Genomic DNA, 25020 nt, shown 5'->3' with positions numbered 1-25020 from the left:
GATCAAGAAACAAAGCATCAACAGAATCCAGATATCTTCTATTGTGCCTTCCTGTCACTAACCTCCTAACAAGGGTAATGCTATACTGACTTCTAATACCATAGATGAGTTTTGCCTGTTTTTGATTATATGTATGAAATGATACAATATGCCCTCTTTTGCCCAACATTATGTTTTTGAGGTTCATTCTTATTACTGAGTGAAGGTATGATTCATTCATTCCTTAGTTCTGTATTGTATGTATGTATTGTATTCCATTGTATGACTATACTACAGTTTATTTATACAGTCTACTGTTGATGGGGGTTTAGAGAGTTTCTAATTTGGACTATTACAAAGAGTGTTGCTATGAACATTCTACTACATATTTTTTAGTGAATAAAATTACATATTTCTTTTGGGTAAACATCTCAAGTGTAATTCTAGAGCCATAGGGAGGCATATGGTCCACTTTAGTGCCCAGTGCCAGTCTCCCAAAGACGTTGCACTAACTGCCACTCCCCCAGTAGTGTATGAGAGCACAGTTGTTCCTCATTCTCTATGAAACTCGGCCTTTTTCAATTTAATCATTCTGGAGGGTGTATAGAGGTGTCCCTTGGTGGTTTTAATTTGCATTTTCCTGATGATTAATGAAGCACCTATTCATAGGTTGTTGGCCACTTGGATACCCTCTTTGTGAAGAACCTGTCCAGGTCTTGTGCCCATTTAAGAAGTTAGGTTGTCTGTTTCATATTGATTGCAGCTTTTTTTAAAGCAAAGGAATTTGTTCAACCAACCCCTAAAATTAAGGTCTCAATCTCAAATGATTATATTTTACTTATTTATACTTGAGTTACTTATTTGAATCTGTCACTCACTAGTAACCCTGTGTGACTTTGGGCAGATCACTTAACTTGTGAGCTTCATTTTTCTCCCCTTAAAATGGGAATAACTCCTAAATTCATAGCATGAAGGTGACTTCTTTGTAAACTGAACGTGCAAAAGAAATGCAATTTAAAAAACATTTTTTTCTGGTAAACCTTATTGATCTCAAAGGTCAGGATCTGTATCAATGTATTTCAAGAGTTTTGCACAATGCCTCACATGTAAGAGGAATTCAGTCCCGTTCGATGCTCACAATAACCTGGATAATATATGTGGATATTACATTATGTCCCTTTTATAGATTAGGAAACTGAGTCTCTTTGGGTTTTTTTTGAATTTTTAATAACTGGAAAAATAAAAACAGTCCTACAGCAGTAAGACTCTAAGTAAGGGGAAAATCTCTTTACCTCTTTGAGCAATTTTTTTTTCCATTGGTTAAATGGCAACAATTTTCCCACTAATATCATGTGTTTTTTGGTAGAATTAAAATGGCATAAGAGATACTAATGTACTTTGAAAAGGTAGATGTGCTCTTCAGAGCCCAGGTACCATCAGCAAGAACGTGCACACATCTGACACATCTTCATTCTTCTAGCCCTTGATACAACCTTGTAAGAAATTTCATCCACCTGTGAAATATTCCACCAGACTGTCTTCTATCAAGATCATGTAGATTATTTATTAATCTAACTGGAATTTTCATTGCTATTTTGGCAGTGAGTGAGCAAATGGACGACTGACTACGTTAAAGACTGATTCTAAAAGTTCTGTTTTTGGATTCAAGGTCCACCTACTAGCCCCTGGATGACCCTATGCGTTTATCTTATTCACTTACCACTCTTTGTTTTAATGATCGCATCCCTTCATTCAACAAACATTTTAAGCATCAGTGAGTCCCAAACTCTAGGGAAGGCACAGTGAATACAAATATGAGTAAGACACTGTCCCAAGCCCTTAGGAAGCTCACAGTCTAACTGGGGAGATGGGTATACAAATGGATAATTACAATTTGGTTGTTAAGTGTGACAGTCTACCCAGGGCGCATATACAGAGTCACCCAGAGCAAGAGCACCTAATCACACCACGTGAGGAGCTCCAGGGAAAAGTCTGACAGGGTGTCATTAGCACAGAGGTAGGATTTACACTTGGGAGATGGTGAAATTCCTCAGGGATAGTGAATGAGAAGAGTGAGGTGTGAACAGAGTTCTGGAGAAAGACAACTTTTAAAGAGTAAACAGAAGAGGAGACCAAAAAGGGGGACTAAGAGAGGAAAGTTGGAGAGTTACGAGAGGCCTGCTGAACTAGGCAAGTCTACGAACAGTGATCCATGTTCAAAGAGAGCAAGAATGATGACTTGGACTTGGCTTAAGGTGACTTTCACTTTGGTTTACTGCAAAACCTGCCAGCAAGCCATGCAAAGACTGCCACAAGATCAAGGCTGCGTGAGAGACCCTCTAACACATGCTTATAAACAGTCCTGTGGAACAGTTCCATGTCTACTTCTCCTACGGTACCAGACACTATTTCTAAGATTTTTATCAGTAGTTTCTAGTATTTGACTATTCTTCTCTTGAAACTGGGCCAGTGCCAACATTATATCCCAAAGCCCATACTTTCAGAGTTCCCAGAGACTTTAGAGGTCCTGAGCATTGGGTGGTCAGAACAGAAAGCCATGACTTTAACACCCAAACCACAGCTACCACTGCCACCCAACGCGATGAAACATCCGACTAGAGTGAGCAATTCCATAGGCTCTCCTGACTTGATCTCTGTGAGGTCTTATGAACGCCTCCAGTGAGGCATCAGTGCTGCCTTGTAACGTGTACTGAACGTATATTTTGCAAAAAAAAAAATCATTTTTTTTTCCTGTGAAGACAGTGTGTTTAGGCAGAATAACTTTTAATTCATTTTTGTGGCAAATTCAGAATACCATGTTTACTTGGGTGTTGAAATGCTTACTAGGAAGTAATGTCCTTTACCTCCCTCACCAGAATGTAAGCTTAACAAGGGCTATGTTCACCACTGTTACCCTTGCACCTAGAATGGTAGGTCTCACAGAGGAGGAATCAATAAATGTTTGCTAAGTGACTGCACGGGTAATTAACCTTCTATAACTAAACGGCTTAAAGCAAGCACATGCCTTTAATTTCCAGTATATTGCATACATAAAGAACAGCACAGAGCAACACAAAAAGGGAGGAGAAGACCTCATGTGCACCTCAAGTGACCTGTCATCTCAGCTGACAGCTCTTCAGAGTAAGTAATGTGTCATGAATGACCTTTACATATAAAAAGTAAAGTTTTGTTTAAATCAATTTTACTGGTTTGCATATAATAAAATGCACCCATCTTAAGTTCAATGTGTTTTGACAAATGTACATACCACTAGAACCACTAGTACCACAAGAAAGATATAGAACATTTTCATCATTGAAAAACGTCCCTTGTGTCCCTTTGTGGTTGATTTCCCACCCTACCTCCAGTCCCTAGAAACCATTGATGTGCCTTCTGTCCCCAAGGATTAGATATAAATGGAATGATAGACAATGCACTCTTTTGTACCTGGCTCCTTTCAGTCAGCAAACTGTTTTTTAAGATCCATCCATGTTGTTGCATATATCATCGTTGGCTCTTTTTTACAGCTGTATAGTAGTGTTCCATTAAATGGATATACCATATTTTGTTTATCCATTCGCTAGATGAAGGACATTTGGATTGTTTCCAGTTTGGGGTTGCTATTTGTTTATAAGTGTTTTTGAGAATATTTGTTTTCATTTCTCTTGGGTAAATACAAAGGAGGGGACTCGCTGGGTTACACCATTAGTGTAACAGGTTTAACTTTATAAGAAATGGCCAGTTTGCCAAAGTAGTTGTACAAATTTATCATCCCACTCTCAATGGGATACTCCACATCCTCACCAACAATTAGAATTGTCAAAACACTTAAAATTGTTAACATTTTAGCCATTTACTAGGCATGTAATGATATTTCCTCTTGACTAAGTTTTCCTGTTGACTAAGGTTGTTAAGTATCTTTTCATATGCTTTTTGGCCACTTATATATCATTTTTTGTGAAGTGTCGTGAACAAATTATCTATTACAGCATGACGTTACAAATTACTTTGCTCCCAAATTGTCAGTTTGGTTAGAACTTAGTGGAGGCAACTCCTGTCTGTTCTACATGACATCGGTTGGGGCATCTTGACGGCTGGGGGGTAATTCAGCAGCTGGGGACTGGAATCATCTGAAGACCCACTCACTCACACTTCTGGTGTCGATGCTGGCTCTCAGATGAATTCAGGGGAGACTGTTAACCAGAACACCTCCACGTGGCCACTCCATGCATGTAGCTGCTTGGCCTGCTGTGTTCCAAAAGTTAGCATCCCAAGAAAACAAAGTGGAAGTTCACGGCATTGTTGTGACTTGACCTTGGTAGTCAGAGTGCCACTTCCACAATGTCCTAATGGTTGAGGCAGTCACCAGGCAAAAGGGGAGGAGACAGAGACATCACTACTAATGGGAAGAGTGTCAGCATCATGTTGGGGGAAGAGCATGGGAGATGAAATATATTGTGGAGCCATCTCTGGAAAATACAATCTGCCACATGTCTGTCCAAATCTTTTGCACATTGCTTTGTGTTCTTTGTGTTTCTTTTTTTTTTAAGGTCTTTATTTATTTTTGGCTGCGTTGGGTCTTCGTTGCTGCGCATGGGCTTTCTCTAGTTGCAGTGAGCGGGGGCTACCCTTCGTTGCGGTGCGCGGGCTTCTCATTGCAGTGGCTTCTCTTGTTGCGGAGCAGAGGCTCTAGGCACGTGGGCTTCAGTAGTTGTGGCACGTGGGCTCAGTAGTTGTGGCTCGTGGGCTCTAGAGCGCAGGCTCAGTAGTTGTGGCGCACGGGCTTAGTTGCTCCACGGCATGTGGAATCTTCCCAGACCAGGGCTCGAACCCGTGTCCCCTGCATTGACAGGCGGATTCTTAACCACTGCACCACCAGGGAAGTCCCTCTTTGTGTTTCTTATTGAGTTAAAATCGTTATACAGTCTGGAAATGAGTCCTTTTTCAGTCTGAGGCTTGACTTTTCATTTTCTTAATGGTGTCTTAGAAAAGAAGTTAAAAAATTTCTTTTGAACAAAGACTGCTTTATCTAGTTTGCCTTTTAGGGTTAGTATTTTCTGTGTCCTGTCTAATACATTTTTGCCTAAGCCAAGTTCTCAAAGATTTTTTCCTATGTTATCTCTATGAGTTTTTAGTTTAGCTTTTATGTCTAGATCCCTGATTCAAGTTAACTTTTTCGTATGGCATGAGGTAAGGGTTGAAATGTCATGGTTTTCTCTTATGCATATTCAGTTGTGTCAGCACAATTTTTGAAAAGACTCTCCTTTTAGTACTGTATTACTTAAACGACGTTTTCAAAAAATCAGTTTATGAGTCTGTTCCTTTATTCTAAATATCTAACTTTACACCAGTGTTGCACTGTCCTGATTACTATAGCTTCATATTCAGTCTGGAAATCATGTAATGCAAGTTCTCCACATTTGTGCTTCTCTGTTAGAATTATTTTGGCTATTTTAGATCTTTTGATTTCCATATAAGTTTTAGAATCAGCTTATTAATCTATACACACCACACACACATACCCCTGCTGGGATCTTAATTGGGTTTGTGTTGAATCTGTAAATCAATTTGGGGAGAATTGACATCTTAACAAAATGAAGACTTCCAATCCAAGAACACAGTATATATTTCCATTTATTTAGAACTTCTTTAATTTTTCTCAGCAAGATTTTGCAGCTCTTTGTATTGTTTTAGAGGTCCTCAAGACCGTCCCCATTCTTGATGATTAGCTGGAAGGATTCACAGGACTCAGAAGTTGTTATACCTTATGGTTATTGTCTATTACAGTGAAGGGTACTGAGTAAAATCAGCAAAGGGCAAAAGGGCTTGGAGGAAACCAGGTGCAAGCTTGCAGGCATCCTCTCCCAGTGGAGTTGCAAAGATGCACTTAATTCCCCCAACAATGACGTGTGACACATGCAAGGTGGTGCTAGGCAGGGGAGCTCACAGGGGCTTGGATGTCCAGCGTATTTATTGGAGGGGGTCAGTCACGTAGGCATGCAGTGCCTGTGTGAATGACCTCAGTGACTCAAGCAGCTACCGAGATGCTCAGGTGGTATTTCTCCTTTACGATGTTAGTATGGGAAATTGCATTGATTGATTTTGGAATGTCAAACCAATCTTCCCCTCCAGGGATAAAACCCACTTGTTCAAAAGCTATTATTGTTTTCATATATTGCTGGATTTGATTTGCTAATCTTTGAGCAGATTTCTGTATCTGTGTGAGACTGCCTTGCTCTGCTCACACCCCCGGCAGAGAGCCCAGTGATCATAGGGCTCACATTTCTCTCCCTTCTTTCAGGTGTCACAGTTTTGTGCTGCGCACTCTCCAGTATCTGAAAACTGGATGTTGAAACAAATATACTTGTTTTATACATTTAGTCCCATTTTCTCCTTGTTTAAAGTGGGAAGGCAAGTGTTGTTCTGACATTTTGGAAGTAGGAATTTTTAGATAAAAATAATTTTTGAAAAACGAATAACGTTACTTGAATTAAAACGTTCAAATTATTTCAGTAACTTTTGCATTTTAAAAATCTTTAATTTAGCACAATATTCGGATTTGTGGACTGAATTTTGGACTACACTTAAGGTGAGCTTTTTTTGTGTTGCCTCCATAAGTATCATATTTCTAAGATATTCACCTACCTAATAAGTGTGTGTATAAGGAAAGAGGTCAGGATTTGCGGGGAGTGACAGAGCTGGTGTGATCATCATATCGTAAAATGTATCCTTTGCGCTGTTAAAAAACAAATTTCAACTGAGTAAATTTTAAAGATCTTATTGGCTTTATTCAACACTTTATGAATCAGGCATCATTTAAGCTAGCAGACGGGAAGGAGCTCTGAGGAGCTGTACAAATGAAAGACTTTTACTGTCAGAAGGGAGCAGGAACAAGGAAGTTATTCCAGGCAAAAAAGGCAGGTTGGCTGTTGCAAGGTCACTTTCCTCTCAGGGATGGCAGGGGTCTACTAGGCAAATTACCTGACTAGTACTGATCAGGTAGATTCCTGATTGACTGGTTTAAGATTCCATTTCTGAGAGAGCTGAAACTGTAATTAAGTCTCACAGTTTGGTGACATGGGGTTTAGTGTAAGTGACTCCATTTTGGGCCTGTTGTCTTTTTTTTTTTCAAGCACAAACTGAGCACAGATCATTTTAGGACAAAGTTGTCAATTCTGAACTCCATCTCTCCTCCATGTTTTACCAGCCATTCACCATCTCCAACCCTCCCCCCTTTAGAGGGAGGTAGGCTGTAGTTTAAAATCCTGGTTCTGCTACTTTCTAAGTATTTAAAGTTTACATGTGATCCTTGTTTAACCCTTAAAACAGTGGATAAGGGAAGTGTTAGTAGTGCCATTTTTAGATGAAGCTACTGAGGCTCAGAGAGTTTAAGTGACTTGCCTAAGACCAAACAGTTGGTGAACTTATGGGGATTTAAAGCTCAGATCCAGACTGATTCCAAAGTTCTTTCTCTTAAGCTTTAAGCCATGCTGAATCTCCTCTGCAATTCTGTGCCGCTCTTAAGATGGGCTGGCTTTTTTATACCACCACCACTATCCTACCCAGTTAAAATTTGGAGTTCAGTGAGTATTCCATTAAATCTTGTCATTTGCTAATCCACTTTTCTGAGATCCTTTACAAAACCTTGTGAATTTGCTGTCTACAGACACTTATTTTACATGACTAGTACCAATTTTGCCTATGTATTTTTGTCTTGTACATGACTCACTCATACAAAATATGTTTTTATTTATTTTGTTGCAATTTATATTCACATACCCCCAAATGCTACTTTTTAAAGGAATTGGTAGAGAGTGGTAATGAGACCTTGCAAGAAATAAAAAATCTGATAGAGAAGCTGTATGAAAGAGATGAAAAAATTGAGCAAATCAGTATTTGGCTTCAAGAGGACATTGAAGAGATGCATTTTCTTATGGAACAGGAATCGCAGACAGACCTTCTCAGTAAGTAACACCTCAAGAGCTTTGGGTAACAAAGACCTTTCTGCTATTTTACTGTAGCTGGTGACATCTAAAATAGCAAAAAAAAAAAAAAAAAAAAAGAATGCCAACCAATAATTTAGTTATCCCCAATAATCCATTCTCAATAATGTCACATATGTTCAATGAATGTTGATTCTCATTTGTGGGGTTGAATATGGTAATGCAGCAGTGTTGGGCAAGTCTCCCTTCCATCTGAGTGAATCTCCTAAATAACTGAATCTCAACTTCTTTCTGACTTTTTAAAACATTTTCCTCCCAAAATCTTTTAAAACTCTTTTACATACTTCCTTATCTTCTTAAACAGAAGATATTGAACATCATTTTCCCTTTTCTTCCTGAGCTGAGTTTAACATTAAAAACAGCAACAGCATTAAAGACAGCAATAGTTGCTGTTTTCTAATGATGCCTTCTGGGGCTTCTGAGATGATAACACATCCTATGCAACACGATTGACTCACGAGCAAGCAACCCGGGCTCTCCAGAGGAATATCAACCTTCATCCTCAATCCCTACTCTAGTGTCATGTTAGACACAAGGGCTACAGAACTCCTTCCAGATCAGGCCTGCAGCTAGAAGTGAAGGTGAATCCTCGCACAGTACAGCCCAGAGGTCCCAGGGCTGGAATCCCTTGGGAAGGTGGGAAGGTGGGATGGTGGAGGTAGAAGGGGCTGGTGAGAAGGAAGGAGAATAGAGCGTAGGGGAGAGAGGGAGTGGTGAAATGAAAATAATATCATCTGGCAAGTGTACAGATCTATTATTAGAGGCTATTAAGGTTTAAGAGCATCATCATTAGATAAGCAATATTAAAGGTGGGTTGTAGAAAATTTAAAAATAAGATGAAATAAAAGTAAAATGAGAGAAAGTGGTACAATTAAAAACATCTCAATATTTGGTAAAAACCAATATTCTGAGGGTATTGCTTGACAAAAGAAATAATGTTTTAGCAGCCAATAAGGAATTTTGTGGGTGAACCTTCTTATCAACCTAAAAGCTGTCTTGGTGGTCCTGCTCCAGGTTGGTGATACTTATTATGTCTTAGTGCATAAGGGTCCCTGGTGAATCTTGCTTAACTCTGCATTTTCTTTGCTAGGTCAGGCCATCCCTAGCAACTGTAGAGCAAGCAGAATTTTAAGAGCTAAATCATCTCTAGGTGTCAATTGCACTGTTTTCACACGAGCAAATCTTCCAGTTTTGTCTGAAACCTGATGGAATCTTTGCATTGGAGCAGAAAAATAGACTATATTGAAAAGCTAAACCCACAGAATAACTAATACCATATTCCCTTTTTCATGTATTTTGAGTACTGTCTTATTGATAACCTACAGAAAGTGGAGGATTGCAGCATGGAAAAAATTGCAGGCCACCCAAACGAGAACAAGCTGAGGCATAAAGCTTGGTAGAACAAGGGAGTCAGAGTCATCATCACTTGTTTTTGCCAGAGATTCAGAGGCAGGTGCGGGAGTGAGAGAGGTTTAGTGTGGAAAGAAAAAGGAAGGCTTCAGGTGTGTTCTGATTGGAGGTTGTTAGCGTGGGGAGGCTGGTAACAGGCTGACTAGAAGGAGGACAGCCTATGTGATTGATTAGTAAGCATACTTGACTTTTCTCTGGTTGGTCCCAAGTTAGAAGAAGGGTCATAAAAGAGGGAAGTTGGTGGTCATTGATCAAGTTATGACTTTTCTGGGCTCATTACATATATGGTCATTGCATGGGTCTATTGTCGTGTATGGTGTGACCATTGTTGGTTCGTATATTCAGTCTCAGCATGGATCTTAATTTTTACTTCCATTTTCAGCTTAAAGTATCATGTTCAGAAAAGAGTAATAGTTGCTCTGAGTGAAAACCAACCCAAATAAAATATAAAAAATAGGCCAATTCAGCATGTGCCATTCATTTTTATTTCATCCAAATGGTACAATCATTTAATTAAAATTTAAGTTCATTTGATAGGCAATCAGTATATACGACTCTTAATTAAACCATTCTTATTCTAGACAACTGGAACAAGTTCCAGTTAATATTTATTATGAAATATTGCAAGTATGAAAAGTATTGGGTTGGCCAAAAATTTCGTTCGGGTTTTTTGTAAAGCTGCCCCCTCCTGTTTTTATAGGGCTCAGAGCTAAGAATGGTTTTTATATTTTCAAATAGTTGGGAAAAAATCAAAAGGATAATATTTCCTGGTGCCAGGAAATTATATGAAATTCAAATTCCTATATTTGTAGATAAAGTTTTATTGAACCCCAGCCATGCTCATACAGTCACACGTTACATATGGCTGCTTTTGTGCTGCAACGGCAGACACTGACAGGGACCATGTGGCTCGCCACACCTAAATTATCTATTATGGAAAAGGTTTGCCAAACCCTGATCTAGGGTATTGCATCTTCTCCTTTGATCACTCATGGAGTGGGTGAGATTTTTTTTGGCAACATGGCAAACCCTAAGGATCACATAGGCTGAGACAAATAAGAGAAGAAGGGATGACTTCTTTGTTCTAGGCCATGCAATGATGAACATGCTCTGTTACACAGTGACCAATTCTGGAAAAAATTAAAATATTCTCTTTTTGTTGTTGGAAATGAAAAGAATATCACTTAATTTTATAAGAAAAAACACAGATTTCTACTGAAAATATTTTCAGTCAATAGATTACTGATTGGAGGAATTTCAATTTAAAAAGTCAGTACTGTTTGCAGCCACTGAAATGTTCCTAATTGGGCATACTGATACTTGAAATTCCTCCTGTTTTTAAGGTTTCATCCATGTTTCACTATTAACACTAAACTGAATTCCACAAGTATTTACTGAATGCCTAGTCTGTGCCAAGTACCATGTTAGGCTCTGGGGTTACAGTGGTGAATGAAAACAGATATAATCCCTGCCCAAATGGAATTCACAGTCTAGTACAGAAGCTGGCAAATGTTAAAGGGCCATAATATTTTTTGGCTTTGTCACCCATAAGGTCTCTGTAGCAACTACTCAGTTCTGCCATTGTAGCAGAATTGTCCCTGTAGTTTGCCCACCCCTGACAGTGGGAGAACCAAGTATTACGCAAATGTATGTAAAACCTCTTGTCATAGGAATTTTACAGGTGGGGCATGAGAGCTATGAGAGAACCTAAGAGGGAGAGAGACTTGAGCTAGTGAAGGAACCGGGAGAGGTCTCTGGAGAACTGGAGATGGAGCTGAGATGTAAGGGAGGATTTCTGGATTCCCTTACTCCACTTGTTTTTGCTCCTGGAGCACTGGCACCACATGGGCTTTGGAGGAAGGTGGACCTGGGATCAAATCTCAGCTCTGCTTCTTACATGTTATTTAACTTCCAGTCTTCTGTTGCCCTGGTTAAATATGAATGCTAACTAACAGGAATAATAAATAATGCCTCAGACACAAATTAGGCACTGAGATCCCTGAAATCTTCTGCCTTCCTGAGGAGATAATAGTCACCCTGGCCCTTTGAATTACTTGAACATCTCTGAGGCACCTCTCAGCTCTTGGATATTTCACGTTGAAAGTCTTCTGTTACTGATGGACTTCTAGAGAAGCCCTTGATCTCTTCCAGCTTAACAGCCCTCTCCTGCCCTCTTGTGGACACAATGTGTCACTGTGGCCCTGCAGGTCCTGGTGCTCTCCTTCAGGGTCACTGCACTAGCTGTATTAGCATATTGAATACCTTTGAGCCCGGTACTAGAGCACATGCCCAGTTACTGAGTCGAACAAGACCAGTCCCTGAAACTGATCATACACTGTGAGAAGCAGACAAGTGAAGAGATGATTAGAATATGGTGGATTCCTTCTAGTGTGTGGCTATGGAGGGTAAAGAGGCACCTCTCAATCTTTTGGGGTGTTGGGAATATATAGGGATGTCTTCCTGAAGGAGCAGCTGACATAAGCTGGCCAGGAACAGTAATAGCGTGGCTGAGTGGAGATCTGCTGGGGGTACCAGTTGGCAAGAGTGGGGGATAGGCTTGGCCGAATGTGAAATGCCGGACTTCATCCTGAAAACTAAAATTGCTACTTTTTGCTTTAACATTCTTTCTTGTAAATTAAAGGTAAATAAGTTAATTCTTGGTGTATACCTAAACCAAATAGTAACTGTGTACAGATTATTTTTAAAGAAGTATTAAAAATAATTTTAAAATTCCAAAAATCCCTATTATACCATGTACTATAACTTAGGTTACAGATAATTTGTGTGCTAATCAAATATTTTAACTTGATATGTGCTCTACAGAAGACTTTTTTAGGCCAAGAGATATTTTTAGAGAAAGATCAAAAAATTCGTGTCACACTCTTTTAAAGCTATCTTTTTGTTATTGTGATGAAAAGGACTTGATATAATTTATTTTGATCATTTAATTCTGGAAAAGAACCTAGTTATTGAAGCAGAATCAAAATTTCAGTAAGAAATACTTTAAAAAATCATTCGCTCAGAAATTTTCAAAAGATCTCTTCGAAAAATTAAGATCTGAACTAGGAAGAGTTTAGACCACGGTTTTCGAACATTAGCGTCACCTGGAGGAAGTTTTAAAAATCCCTTTGCTCAGCCAGACCAATTCACCCTGAATCTCTGGGCGTGAGACCCTGGCGTGTTTTTAGAACTCTCTCCAGCTGGCTCCATTGTGCAGCCAAGTCTTGAAAACTATCTGTTTTAGACAAATATATAACAATGTAATTGTTATATTTATCAATTGACCCAAATTAAGAAAATATTTTAACTTTTATATTACCTATCCAGTGCTAGTTAGCAAAGTAATTACTATCCACTGTAGCAGCCAGAGTAGTAATACAGTACAAGGATCTAAGACAAAACAAAGCCGAGCTAGAAAAAGCGTTGTTTTTGTGCATTTTTAATGACCATTTTAACAAATTATTTAGTAACATTAGCAACCACAGTTGCTATGAATTGTTCTAGTCTTGTTCTTAAGGAAGCAAATTAAAAATGCAAATATGTATTAAGTATTCCTGAAATTCCTTGCATTTGAGGACTTGTAATCATATTACTTGCACGATTTCTCCTTTTGCATACACATTTTTCTGCTAGAAGAGGACATTGGAGGGGAAAATAATTATTAAAATGACTCCAAATGTACTGCAACAAAAAGATAGTCCTGGTAATCAGATGCATGATCCCTCAGCACCATTCCCCCCCCCCCGCCCCCGCCCATTATACAATCGTCCAGTTGAGGATTCTTGGGGCAATTTAAAATTGTAACTACATAAACCTATATAAGATACATATAGAATTTTTACATTTTATTTATTCCTACAGAAAATAAGAAGAAACAGAGTACTATCAAAAGAATCCGTCTCCCAGTGGTTGAATGTACTATGAAAAAAACATCAACGAAGAAAAACTAACAAAATAAAGGATACAACTGCTGTGAATTTAAAAGGTACAAAACTACAGAAAAAGTGACTGCATTTTCTTTTATATTTTGCAACTGTCAATGGAAGCCTTACAAGTTTGAGATTTAACAAACTCATGCAACCCTCACCAATGAGCAGAAAAGGGAAATAACCTTCTAAAAATACAAATGGATAAACAGGGTCAGATTATTAAGTGCAAAAATCTTATTTTGCTCCCAATAATGAGTCTCCTGAAGACTTCAGAGCATAAAAATCACAGCACAAGTATTAACAACCAACCACAGGCAAACTTTATATACTGTATATATTCTGTATTTTGTTAAATCTAAGAAGCCATCAATTGAGATATCACAATATGACAAAAATTATGTCTCAGGATTCATAAAATATGGCACATGCATATATCCTCAAAAATGAGATATGGGGGAAGGAAGTATATTTATTCATTTGGGAAAGAGACACTAATCTTACTACTTAACATTTTGAATTATTTCCACAATTAGTGTGGCAAATACAATTAAATGCCAGATATTTGAGATTGTTTGTTTTGTAGTTAAGCGTTTTATTATCATTTTTCTTTACAGGAACAGGAATAACCTGAAGATGTCTTCAACCAAACTACCTAAAACAAAAGACCTGTTATATAAATTATGCTCTATTTTTGTAATAGATCAAAATACTGTATTGGTGAAAATAAATAGATAACAAAAAACAACATACTTGATTTCCATGTTTGCTATCAGACCCCACAAATATATTTGACTTTATAATTCACTATACTTGAAAAACAAACTGAAACACAACAGGCATGCACAATTATGCCAATGCTAAGGATTTCAGATTATACTTGTTACAGTTTTTCTTAATAAAAATGGGAACAACACATTGCTAGGTACACAGAAACATGATTTTGCACAAAAGAATAGCTAAATTGTTGCAAGAGGCAAGTGCTTCCTAATAGGCTTCTAGTGTAATATAACCGTGTGCTCTAAGTGTATGGTGTGTTATACTATGTAATGGAGAATTAGGGTATTTGTATTTTCCATCAAACCACAAAATCTGTTTGTTAAGTCAAAAAAAGAAAACAAACAACAAACCCCCCATAACATTAGGTGTACTGACAATCATATTCCCATGTATGACAGAAGAGTACTAATAATACATTTTTTTATTTCTTCTTTTTATTAAGAACACTTCTTAGGTTTTTTTGGAATTTTGCATTCAGTGTCCATTGGCTCCTTCTGAGAGTATCCGTGAAGGTTCGGTAAATTTTGCGGTGAACAAGTAAAAAAGGGCTGGTGTGGGTACCAATGCCAAAAGGGGTAAATCTTGCTCGAGTTTATCCACTCTGGAAATGGAGATTATTCCATAGGCATGAAGTAACCAATGGCTGAAGAGAACAATGAGTCTTTTCTTTCTGACCAGAAGATCATAGCAGTTCTACATAATTTTATAAAAGAAAGAAAAGAGAAATACAGATTATTGGGCTGAATTGGCTAGATAATTTATTACATTTTACTTTAAAACATATTATTGTCACACAAAATCATAACCTCAGAATCATAGGGACCTAAGAAATCACCCAGTCTTGCTACTACACTTCACAGATGAGGAAACTGAGGCTTCCTACATTCAGCACTCAGCGGCAGCACCAAGACGGGAGCCCACGTCTCTAAGTTCTGGTCTACACCACCATTCGACCCTGGAAACACTACAGCTTCTTCTGAAAGATCTGAACTGGAAGGGGAACGCCACGTTATGTGCCTTCTTCCTGCCCTGATCCACAGCAGCTGAGTCTACCAGTGGGAAGGAGGAGGTACATACACCCAACTTTCTTACCTCTAGCATTCCTAGAGTCTGCTGCCTGGATACTTAGAAGGGAGCAGAAATGACATGTGACTACTCTGATTTCCCTTTTATCTTTAATACTGCTCTACAATATACAGAAATTGGAAGGACCAAATTATTATAAAAGTAATATCTAAATGTGCTAATGAACACACTAAAATGTAATTTGCAACTGGTTACTTAACAACTTTCCCTCATTAAATGGCTCATCAGCTCACCTAGAGCTTGACTGTCTTTTCCTGACTTGAATCCCTATTTCTGATTCATGTATAGAGTGCTAATTGAAGTACATGAATGTTTTATATATGGGGGATTCCCAGAAGCAGAGAAACAAATATGATTCAAGCTAATCGAACTTTCCATAGTAACTATGGATAATAAACAAAAATTCAAAAACTTCGTTTTATTCAAATATCCAATCATTTCCCCCCGACATTTCCCTAGTTGATAAAAGTGCCAAAACTAATTTGCTTATCTTTAATCATACTGCGAAGCTGATTAAAGATTACCAAGGAGAAATGGGAGTAGAATACAAACGGAAGCATCTGAAAAATCACCATAAAAATACTGTCTAGTTCCTCTACTGCTAGTCTACCTAGAAGTCACCATGATTTCTAGGTGGTTTGTTCCCCCCTCTCATTCTTTCACTAATGTAATCGAAACAGGAGCTTCAAGAGCAACCACTCCAAAATAGTTAACAACTTTCTCTGGGGTGAACTTTTTTATGTTAAGAATTATAAGAAAGCACATATCAACTGTAGTGGGTGGTTGAAAACAGTGCATAGGCACTAGATTAGCAAGCATAGGATGGAAGAGTACTAAGACATGTTATACTTTTATTCCTTTAGAGTTCACTCTCTAAGAGTTCTAACAGTGGCCTTCCACGCACAAAAAGGATATCTCAAGATAGGAACAGCATCGGAACTAATGTGAGTGTTAATGATATTTCCAAATCACCAAAGTATTACAGATATTAGGAGGCAAAAGTAGACATCCGTAATCAAGAAAATAAAATTAGGGACAAAACATAGAAGGGTACGGAATGTACACTGTAATTATTGATGACTGTTAGTGTTCACTGCAAAAAAAAAGCCTAGAATTAGTTCTATATAAAATAAAGCATTTTTATGTTTCCTTCAAAATAGTGTTATTAATAAGGTTCAACATTTCAATAATTATACATTTTCTATGTGGATAAATGATGTGAAATGAGTTTTTTCTCTAACATGCTGGAGTTAAGCCTGACTACTTCACTAATTTCCCAAGCAAATATTGTCTAGTATACAACTTTTCATTAACTAATGAGCCAAAAGCTACTGAGTGGCATCGTTTAGCCAAGGATTACTAAAACAATCAGTTGTAACATATCATATCATATGCACTATTCTCCTATTCAGTTGTCAAATCTATAAAAAAAAAGTCTTTAACAAAGGAAAAAAGATGTCCTACCTCTATTTCGGAAGCCGACATGTACACAGCCAGAGTAACCAAAGATAATACTAATATAATGTATGGGAAGGCATAGTCTGAAAGACAAACATTGGTATTATGCTGAAAATTAAATTTTCTGAATAAGCCATCAAAAAATTCAAACAGTATAATTCTTTCCATAGACAAAAACCTTCTCAACCAGTCTTGAGAGTGAAGCCCTAATGCTCTAAGGCAGGGGTCAGCAAACTTTTTCTGTAAAGGGCCAGATAGTGAATACTTTTGGCTTCGTGGGCCACGCAGTTTATGTCTCAGTCACCTAAGTCCACAGTTGTAGTGGGAAAGCAGCCAGATCATACAGAAAATGGATGTGTCTGTGTTCCAGTAAAACTTACTTTATAAGTTATTCAGACAATAAAATTCAAATTTCATATAATTGTCACATGTCAAGAAATACTACTCTTCTTTTGATTTTTTTTCCCCAACAGTTAAAAAATGTAAAACTATCATTGGCCCAGCTTTGAAGACCCCTGCCTGAAGGCTTCCACTGCTGTAAAGAATTAACTTATCTCCTATGCATCTGGCATGATACTAGTTATGTATCAAACTTGGGAGAATTGGGAAAATAATTACTCAATTTTCTGTGTTTTGTGGTCCAGATGGGGAACTTCAGTTGAGAAAGGCTATATATAAGAGTAATTCAGCTTTAATTAAAAGGTCATATACCAATAAACCTCAAAGGCTATATGGATCATTCAGTCTCTTAATGTCAAATTTCTAGACAGTTCTACTTCAAATACAGTACAGTAAAATAATACTTTAAGTGAAATTTTTTCTTAAAAATACCACCTCTTAAAATGTTTTAAATTTATAGCTCACTAAAACAAATGGACAAATTGAGAAAGATACCTTGAATTATTTTTTATACAATTATTTTAAAACAATTAACTTCAGTTACTAAAACTATTAATCATTCTACAATACAATGCAGTGGAACCCATCGGGAACATTTTCAAATGTTAATTAAGGATATGGCAGCCAGAATCTCTGAATTATCTATACAGGCCTGATTCCAATTACTAAATAACTGACAATGATTAGGTCCTAGCCAGCCATTCAAAAGAATCCCAATTAACTTATAAATAGCTAAATAATGTTGCTAATGATAGTAAGAACTGGTAGAGAAAGAGCTGGTAGTAAAAAGGAGAAAGAAGAAATTTCCAACAAGCCCCAAACTTGTGGGGAGTAGAGGGAGGTTCTGGGCTCAAAGCAGGATTTAGAGTGGTTCTTACTCTAGGGTCTAAAACAATGTAATATTTTGAGCAACTAGGTCTGGGGGTAGTGCCTGGAAATCTTCATTTTAGTTCTGCTGGTGGTTCAGAGGAAGATCACACTTAAAAACTGGCTCCAGTAATACTTCCAAGCAAGTAAAAGTTTGTCACTGACATCTTCCTAATTACCCCAGTGTCTCTCTCCCTAGACCCTGGTATCTTGAGCTACCAGAAGCCTCTTGGTGCTCTACTTTGCTCAGACTTGCTATATTCTCTTGTCATGGACTAAATGTTTGCGACCCCACCCCCCAAATTCTTATGTTGAAATCCTAACCCCCAATGTGATGCTATTAGTAGGTGGGGGGGGGGCTTTGGGGTGATTAGGTCATGAGGGTGGAGCCCTCATGAATGGGATTCATGCCCTTATAAAAGAGACCTCAAAGACCTCTTCCCTCTTCTGCTATGTGAGGACACTGAAAGAAGACAGCCATCAATGAACCAAGACACGAGTCCTCACCAGACTCCAAATCTGCTGGTGCCTTTTTTCAACACCATAAAATTATGAGTTGGTATGATACCCTCTGTGACTAATCTCAGCAGATTGCACAAGTTTATACTTAGTGCAAATAAATAATAACTCCTTGATCCTCCTATGAATGTGCTTTGAGTGCAGGCTTGTTAACAAAATGATCCAAAGACTTTCAGTGTGGGAAAAGGCATTTTCCATATAGGCAGCTACAACATAGGAAGCAACGCTGTCTGGCAGTCTCCTTAGGTTAACTTTCCAAACCTTTCCCTGCTTTCCACAGCTTTTCCCTTTTCTCCATTTCATAACCAAGAGGTTCTATATAATAGCACCAGCGGCAGTCTAGGACACAGGGATTTGAGGGCTGGCAATTCTTAAATCTTTAAGCCTAGTCAGCTCTCCCAAGCTTGTCTAGAATAAATGACTACCTGTGCTCTTTTGAATATTCCATGAATACCTAAAACTGAATTCACTTCTCACCAACCTATTTGCTTATTCTAACATTCATTATTCATACATTCACTAGTTACTAAGTCAGAAAGCTCCTTTATCGTATTCTCCTCCCATTTCCTCAACCCCTATATTTAATTAGTTACCTAGCTTAGTTAACTCTGTCTTTGAAATAGTTCTTCTTTCCCAGTGTTTCTCTGCTTTAGGTCAGACAGTCAGGCCCGGCTTACAGCAGTCATCTCTTAACTGATCCCCCAGGTTCTCTTCCCTGCCAATCCATCTTCCACACTGCTACCAAGTTATCTTTCTAAAATGCAAATCTAGTCATGTCACTCTTCCTCCTGAAATCCTTTTAAGAGCAGGTCTCTAGTCCCTAGAGCAAGAATAGCAACCTCAAATGCTTACAGAGGTCATCCAGGAGAATGACTGAAGTGGGCCAAATCTAAGAAAATAGGAAATGGTAGGAGCTAGGAAAAACTATAGATTTTCAAACACTATGCAGGCCAAAAGAAACAATACATCTGTAAAACCAGAATATGAGGGATAACAGACCCCTGACTAGTCTCCAATTTCTTCTTCCCGTGGCCTTATCCTCAGCTCCACCCTCCTAACTTTGAATCAAATTCATTACTAAGCTACATTACTTGCACAGTGATGCCATTTTGCCCAGTTCCTTCAGGCCAGAAGCTTGCCCTCTGCACCCAGGCAGGCTCCATATAAAGATGGTATCCAACATCCTTGCAATGTTCAACGTCACACGTTCAAAAAGTCCCTCACTATGTTCTCAGCTACTTATAGCTTTCCTAGTAGTATATGAGCTCTTTAACACCAACTTTCTCTCATTCTTCTTTCGAGTCACACATCAGTCTAAATGGTTGCTGAATAAATGAATGGATATATTAAAAAAATATATTGAGGATTTTTTACTATATCTAAAAGTCTTTCATAAAGGAATTTAGAAAACTAAGACTTAATGGTAAACAGGATATATTATCATGAGTAATTTCCATCTATTATATGTAAAAACCATCTATTATATCAAGAGTAATTTCCATCTATTACATGTTTTTTAATTTATACTCAGGTTTTAAAAATCTTCCTATTGATGTTGTGAGCTTCAAATACAAAGTATTCTCTAAACAGAAATCAGTTTTGATAAAGAATGATGATATGTTTTAGCAAATATATATACTATGGTTTATTTTCAAGAATAAAAAACAAAAACCAAACTACAGAAAAAGGTCCAAAATTAGACTCAGAGAAAATATTGTTTATCACATATAGTAAATATATTTCATTGACTTTACCCAACAAACTTACACAAAAGGCCTCCACCAACTGCCTGAAGCACGGTTAAAATTGGGAAGAAGTAAAGTGCAGCATAAATACTTTTAAATCGATCAGATTTCCCTAACCCACAGGCAATCTTCTTGACCAGAAGAGGTCGGAGCAGCATCATTAATACCAAGCAGAATGCATAATAGATAAATACAATGGTGTATCTGGAAAATAAAATAAACAATTATAACATCAAAAATATGTTTTAGAATGTATTTTTATCATTGATCATTTTAAAATCAAAGATCCTGAAAAAGGTTTAAAAAGTCTATCCATCGAATATTCAGATTCGTGGAGGGTTCACCAAAAAGACTCTCATAATACCACTGCAAAGTGGATGCTGAGTCCTTTCCGGTAGGCAGTTTGGAAATGTGTATCAAAAATCCTAAAATGTTTATATCCTTTAATTCAAAAATTTTACTTGTAGAAATTTATCAAAGGGAAACAATCGGGTATACACAAAAACCTGATGAACAAGCATTTTTATTGAATCACACAATAAAGAAAACTCAGGAAGAAGATAAATATTCAACAATAGGAAGTTGGTTAAATTTTAGAGTACATTTATGCTGGAATACTATGCAGACATTAAAAATCCAGTTATGAAAGAAATGTTAACAACAAAAGCAACTGTGCCTCATACATTAAGTGACAAGAACAGGCTACAAAATGGCATGTGCATAGAATAACCTTAATATTCTTTAAAAAAGAATAAAAATTAAAAATAATAAAATAATAAAAATAAAAATAAAAAGTGCAGCTGGAAAGACATTTTTAGCAGTGATCATCTTAAGAAATGGAATTACAGATTATTTTATTTGGGGTATGCCTTTTCTGTTTTCCAAATATTCTATAATGTAATTTTTACAATCAGAAAAAAAGTTGCAAAAAGATCTCTGTATCAGCAGACTATAGTTTCTAGCTCCTTATTTTGAATAATTACATTTCTATGCACATAGTTCTAACTTCCTTTTCATGAGGATTTTCAAATTATTTTTTACCATCTTATACGCAAACCCTCTCCCTTGCAGGGGAGAGTCAAGGGAAGCACGGGAGTTGTTTCAAATAACTGACCACATGCCTCTTCTCCACACAGCTTAATGATACCGGGTCGCTGTGCTCTCATGATGCTTTTAGGTCCAGCCCTGTACCATACTGCATTATTTCAAGCCTCACTTCTTGGATGATGAGTTTTGTCTTCTTAGGTTACCTCTTACCAATATCAAAACAAAATAAAAGCTGTCTATTTCTTCAGCTTGTAGTTCCTTAAGAGCTCCAAAAAGACTATTATTTTAATCAGAAGGAAACCATCATGTGCTACCTGTCCTAAAGACGTGGGAAACTAGCTTTTGGAAGCAGATACCTGTTTCCCGCCCCTGCTCTCCACCAGAAGACCTCATCCTCTACCTCCCCCCCATCCATGCCCCTCATATGCACATAGGATAAATCTGACAAGCTAAAGCTAAGTTTTGTTACAACAGTAATTACTGCTCATTGTCAATAACTCAAAGTTTTAGTAAACATTACCTTTTGCAGTAAGTTTCCAATGATAGAAGCTTGCATGTTTTTCCATATCTTATCTAATTAATTTCCCCTCAAAACTATAATTATCAGTAAAAGTATTCTGATATTTTTCAATTTGTAAGGAACTTATATATACCAATGGAGAAGATATCCTCCACTAGTCAATGTAATAGTGTTCCAAAGGTTTCTGTTAATATTGCGCCATTACTTTTTGTTGACTTACTTACAAAAGAAAAAAATCATTATGACTTTGGTAGTCCTACAGCTTTCAGAAATGTTTAGCCCCAGTCTAGCCATATATGTAAGTTTAAATGGTTATGTAAAGTAACATGTATGAATTCAAACGCTAGTATTATAAAATCTTCTCATACTTTTAATAAAACATTGTTTTGTAAAATTAATAAAACAAGGCAGACAGTCCATTCCACAGTGACTATTGGTAAAGCTGCTAAGAAAAAAAAAAAAACCTACTTAATTCAAAGATGGTGAACAGATGGAAAATGTCCTAATCAATGAAATTGTGTGATGAGTCTGACTGAGTGCTGTGACAAGGCTCTGAGGCCATACCCAACTCAGCAGGACAAGTGCTGTAATAAATTAGAAGTGGCTGTTATGACTGCAGAATGAGGGCTGTGAGTACCTATTTGCCATCTCTGTTCTCATATTTTTTGACTCTCCTACTACAGGATTTACAGATATTATAAAAAACACTATAGATGTGAATAGCAGTAAATGAGTCTGATTTTGTTTTAAATAAGATGGTTATACATCTTATTTAAATATAATATCTGATTCAGTAATTAACTTCTCTAAATAGGACCAGGTTAAGTTCTGCAGGTCCCCAGGACAGTATGTGACAAGAGAATAATCAAAGCTGAGGGTTATAGCTCTATGAAATCAACAAAGAAGATAGTATCAGTCTTTTAGATACAATTTATATATATAAATATGTCTGGTTATCTCTGTATATATATATATAAATAATTTGCAGGACTTAAAAGGTAGGCAGGTGGAAAAGATTTTTATAGCTCTCTATCTGGATCTCGTTTTTTGTTTTGTTGTTGCTTTTTTTTTCTACTTTTTTTTTGGATCTCGTTTTTTGCAAAGTATCTTTTTACATACATGCATGTTTGTTTTTGACACTTAGTACTATTAAGAACTGCACAAAAAGTACTATTTTGTTGAGCATATTACATAATGGTAACTTGCTACAACTATGAGAATACAAATACCAGACTCTTCTATTATACATTTACTGAGAAAAACACATCAGAATGAACACTAATTCACAGAAATTCTAAAAATGTAGGCCAGGGTAATATTATACAGAATCTTATGAATTTGATATTTTTAAAACAAAACATCCTGGTGAAAATCACAAACATTTATTTGGAAAAAACAAAAACAAAAAGAAAGAACATTAAGCCAAGCCCTCTAATAATAATGCCAGCTACTTGTAAGTGCTTCCTGTATGTAAGGCATTTATTTAAGTCACCTTATAAGGTATCATTATTCCCATTTTTACCAACAGGAAAGCCGAGGTTATAAGAGGCTCTTAACATGTTCAAGTTAACAGCTGACAGACCTGGGATTCAAACTCAAGCCTGTTTTTAGCTCCAAAGCCTATACTACTTCCTGTATGTCAGATATTGCTTCTCTGTTGTATAAGAAAAAGGTTTTCCTTATAATTCCCTTTTTAAGAAACAGATATAGCTTATTTTAGAAGTGCTCAGACATACTTCAACATCAACACAAAAATACTTTCACTTCTATTATACTAAGATGTATTTCTATTTCCTCTTCTCAGACTATGTATCACTTAAAAGAAGAAAATCAGGGCTTCCCTGGTGGCGCAGTGGTTGGGGTCTGCCTGCCAATGCAGGGGACACGGGTTCGGGCCCTGGTCTGGGAGGATCCCACATGCTGCGGAGCGGCTGGGCCCATGAGCCACAGTTGCTGAGCCTGCGCGTCTGGAGCCTGTGCTCCGCAGCAGGGGAGGCCGCAGTGGTGAGAGGCCCGCGCACCGCGATGAAGAGTGGCCCCCACTTGCCACAACTGGAGAGGGCCCTCGCGCAGAAGCGAAGACCCAACACAGCCATAAATAAATAAATAAATAAATAAAAATAATAAAAAGAGTCTTTAAAAAAAAATACGCTAATAGTAAATTATTAAAAAAAAAAAAAAAAAAAAAAAGAAGAAAATCATTTCTGTATATCTCCCCCAGTGCCTAGGAGCCATTTCGCAAGGCTCAACCTGCTTAAATGAATGAAATCTATAATCATCATTTTAAAAAAATGATCTTACGTCTAAATAAATACTTACAGTGGGTAGACAGCTTCATGAGTACAGTGCACTGTGGTAACATAATCTGGACTTGGATTGTAAAGCATGGTGTACCAATCAGAAAGCATCAATACTCGACATGAATGGATATAAAGCACACCGACTGGATCGCTCACAAGTAAGGTGATGATAGCTGCCATAGTGCATTCAAATAATGCAGTGATGTGTTGGAAAAGGGCACTGGAACTAGTAAAACAAAGGAAGCACAATCACCAGAAACTTCTCAGCATGTTAAGTGGCTTTTAATAAAACCTGTGTATGCTTCAAAATATGTATTCTAAAAAGAAGTTTTAACTGATAAATCCTGAAACAAAAAAATCTTCTAAATAGGTAAGAAAAGCCAAGCACATATGAAAACTACTTGAGAAGGATTTAACCTTGTTTACTAAAAAGGGATAAATACTCATCCCAGATAACACTGTGCCAATATTGTCTAAATGTGTAGAAGAGCAGAAATTAGATCTACCTTTATCTTCAGTAACTCGCCAAATTATTAAAAATGTCTTAAAGTTATCTATGCATCATTTTAAATTATCTTAAACATTAAAAGTACATAAAAGATTATATGTAATATATATTAGTTATAAAATATAATAAACATTGTAAGCTCACCACCTAACCCAATAACTAAAACATTAACAACTTATATCTACCTGTTCCTCCCCATTCCACATTCCTGTCTCTCCCCTAGAAATAACCATTATACTAAATGTTCTTTATCAGTTTTTCTAAACAGTTTTTATTCCAACTGTATTTATACTTCAAAACCACTATTTAGTTTTGCTTATTTTTCAACATGATAAAGTGAGGTAAGCTTTCTGAGATTTTTCTTTCCACTCAAAATTACATTTCCAAGATTCATTCATGGTTTTGCTTATACCTGAAGTTCAGTCGTTTTCACTGCTGTATAATATTCCATTGTGTGATCTTTCCATTATTTA

General features: G+C 37.1%; 2 protein-coding genes across 5 annotated transcripts in view; one reads left to right on the top strand and one right to left on the bottom strand.

The window, feature by feature from the left end:
• The window catches only part of CCDC175 (coiled-coil domain containing 175), a 62913-nt gene extending 54962 nt beyond the window's left edge, over positions 1-7951 (top strand). The window contains exons 17-19 of the mRNA XM_061181482.1: positions 3018-3120; positions 6525-6568; positions 7781-7951. Coding sequence (XP_061037465.1) covers positions 3018-3120; positions 6525-6568; positions 7781-7951 — 318 coding nt within the window. The remainder of the gene's footprint in view (positions 1-3017; positions 3121-6524; positions 6569-7780) is intronic.
• A 5857-nt stretch (positions 7952-13808) lies between these two features.
• JKAMP (JNK1/MAPK8 associated membrane protein) overlaps positions 13809-25020 on the bottom strand; it is an 18829-nt gene continuing 7617 nt past the window's right edge. For 3 of the 4 annotated variants that reach the window (XM_061182621.1, XM_061182624.1, XM_061182622.1), the window contains 4 exons: positions 24059-24265; positions 20195-20376; positions 16649-16725; positions 13809-14791 (listed from right to left, as the gene is read on the bottom strand). In XM_061182621.1, coding sequence (XP_061038604.1) covers positions 14573-14791; positions 16649-16725; positions 20195-20376; positions 24059-24265 — 685 coding nt within the window. In that variant the 3' untranslated portion in view covers positions 13809-14572. The remainder of the gene's footprint in view (positions 14792-16648; positions 16726-20194; positions 20377-24058; positions 24266-25020) is intronic. The other variant, XM_061182625.1, reaches the window with a different exon arrangement.

Source organism: Eubalaena glacialis, chromosome 2, assembly GCF_028564815.1.
Source record: "Eubalaena glacialis isolate mEubGla1 chromosome 2, mEubGla1.1.hap2.+ XY, whole genome shotgun sequence".
NCBI lineage: Eukaryota > Metazoa > Chordata > Mammalia > Artiodactyla > Balaenidae > Eubalaena > Eubalaena glacialis.
This window is presented reverse-complemented; position numbering and strand designations above follow the sequence as displayed.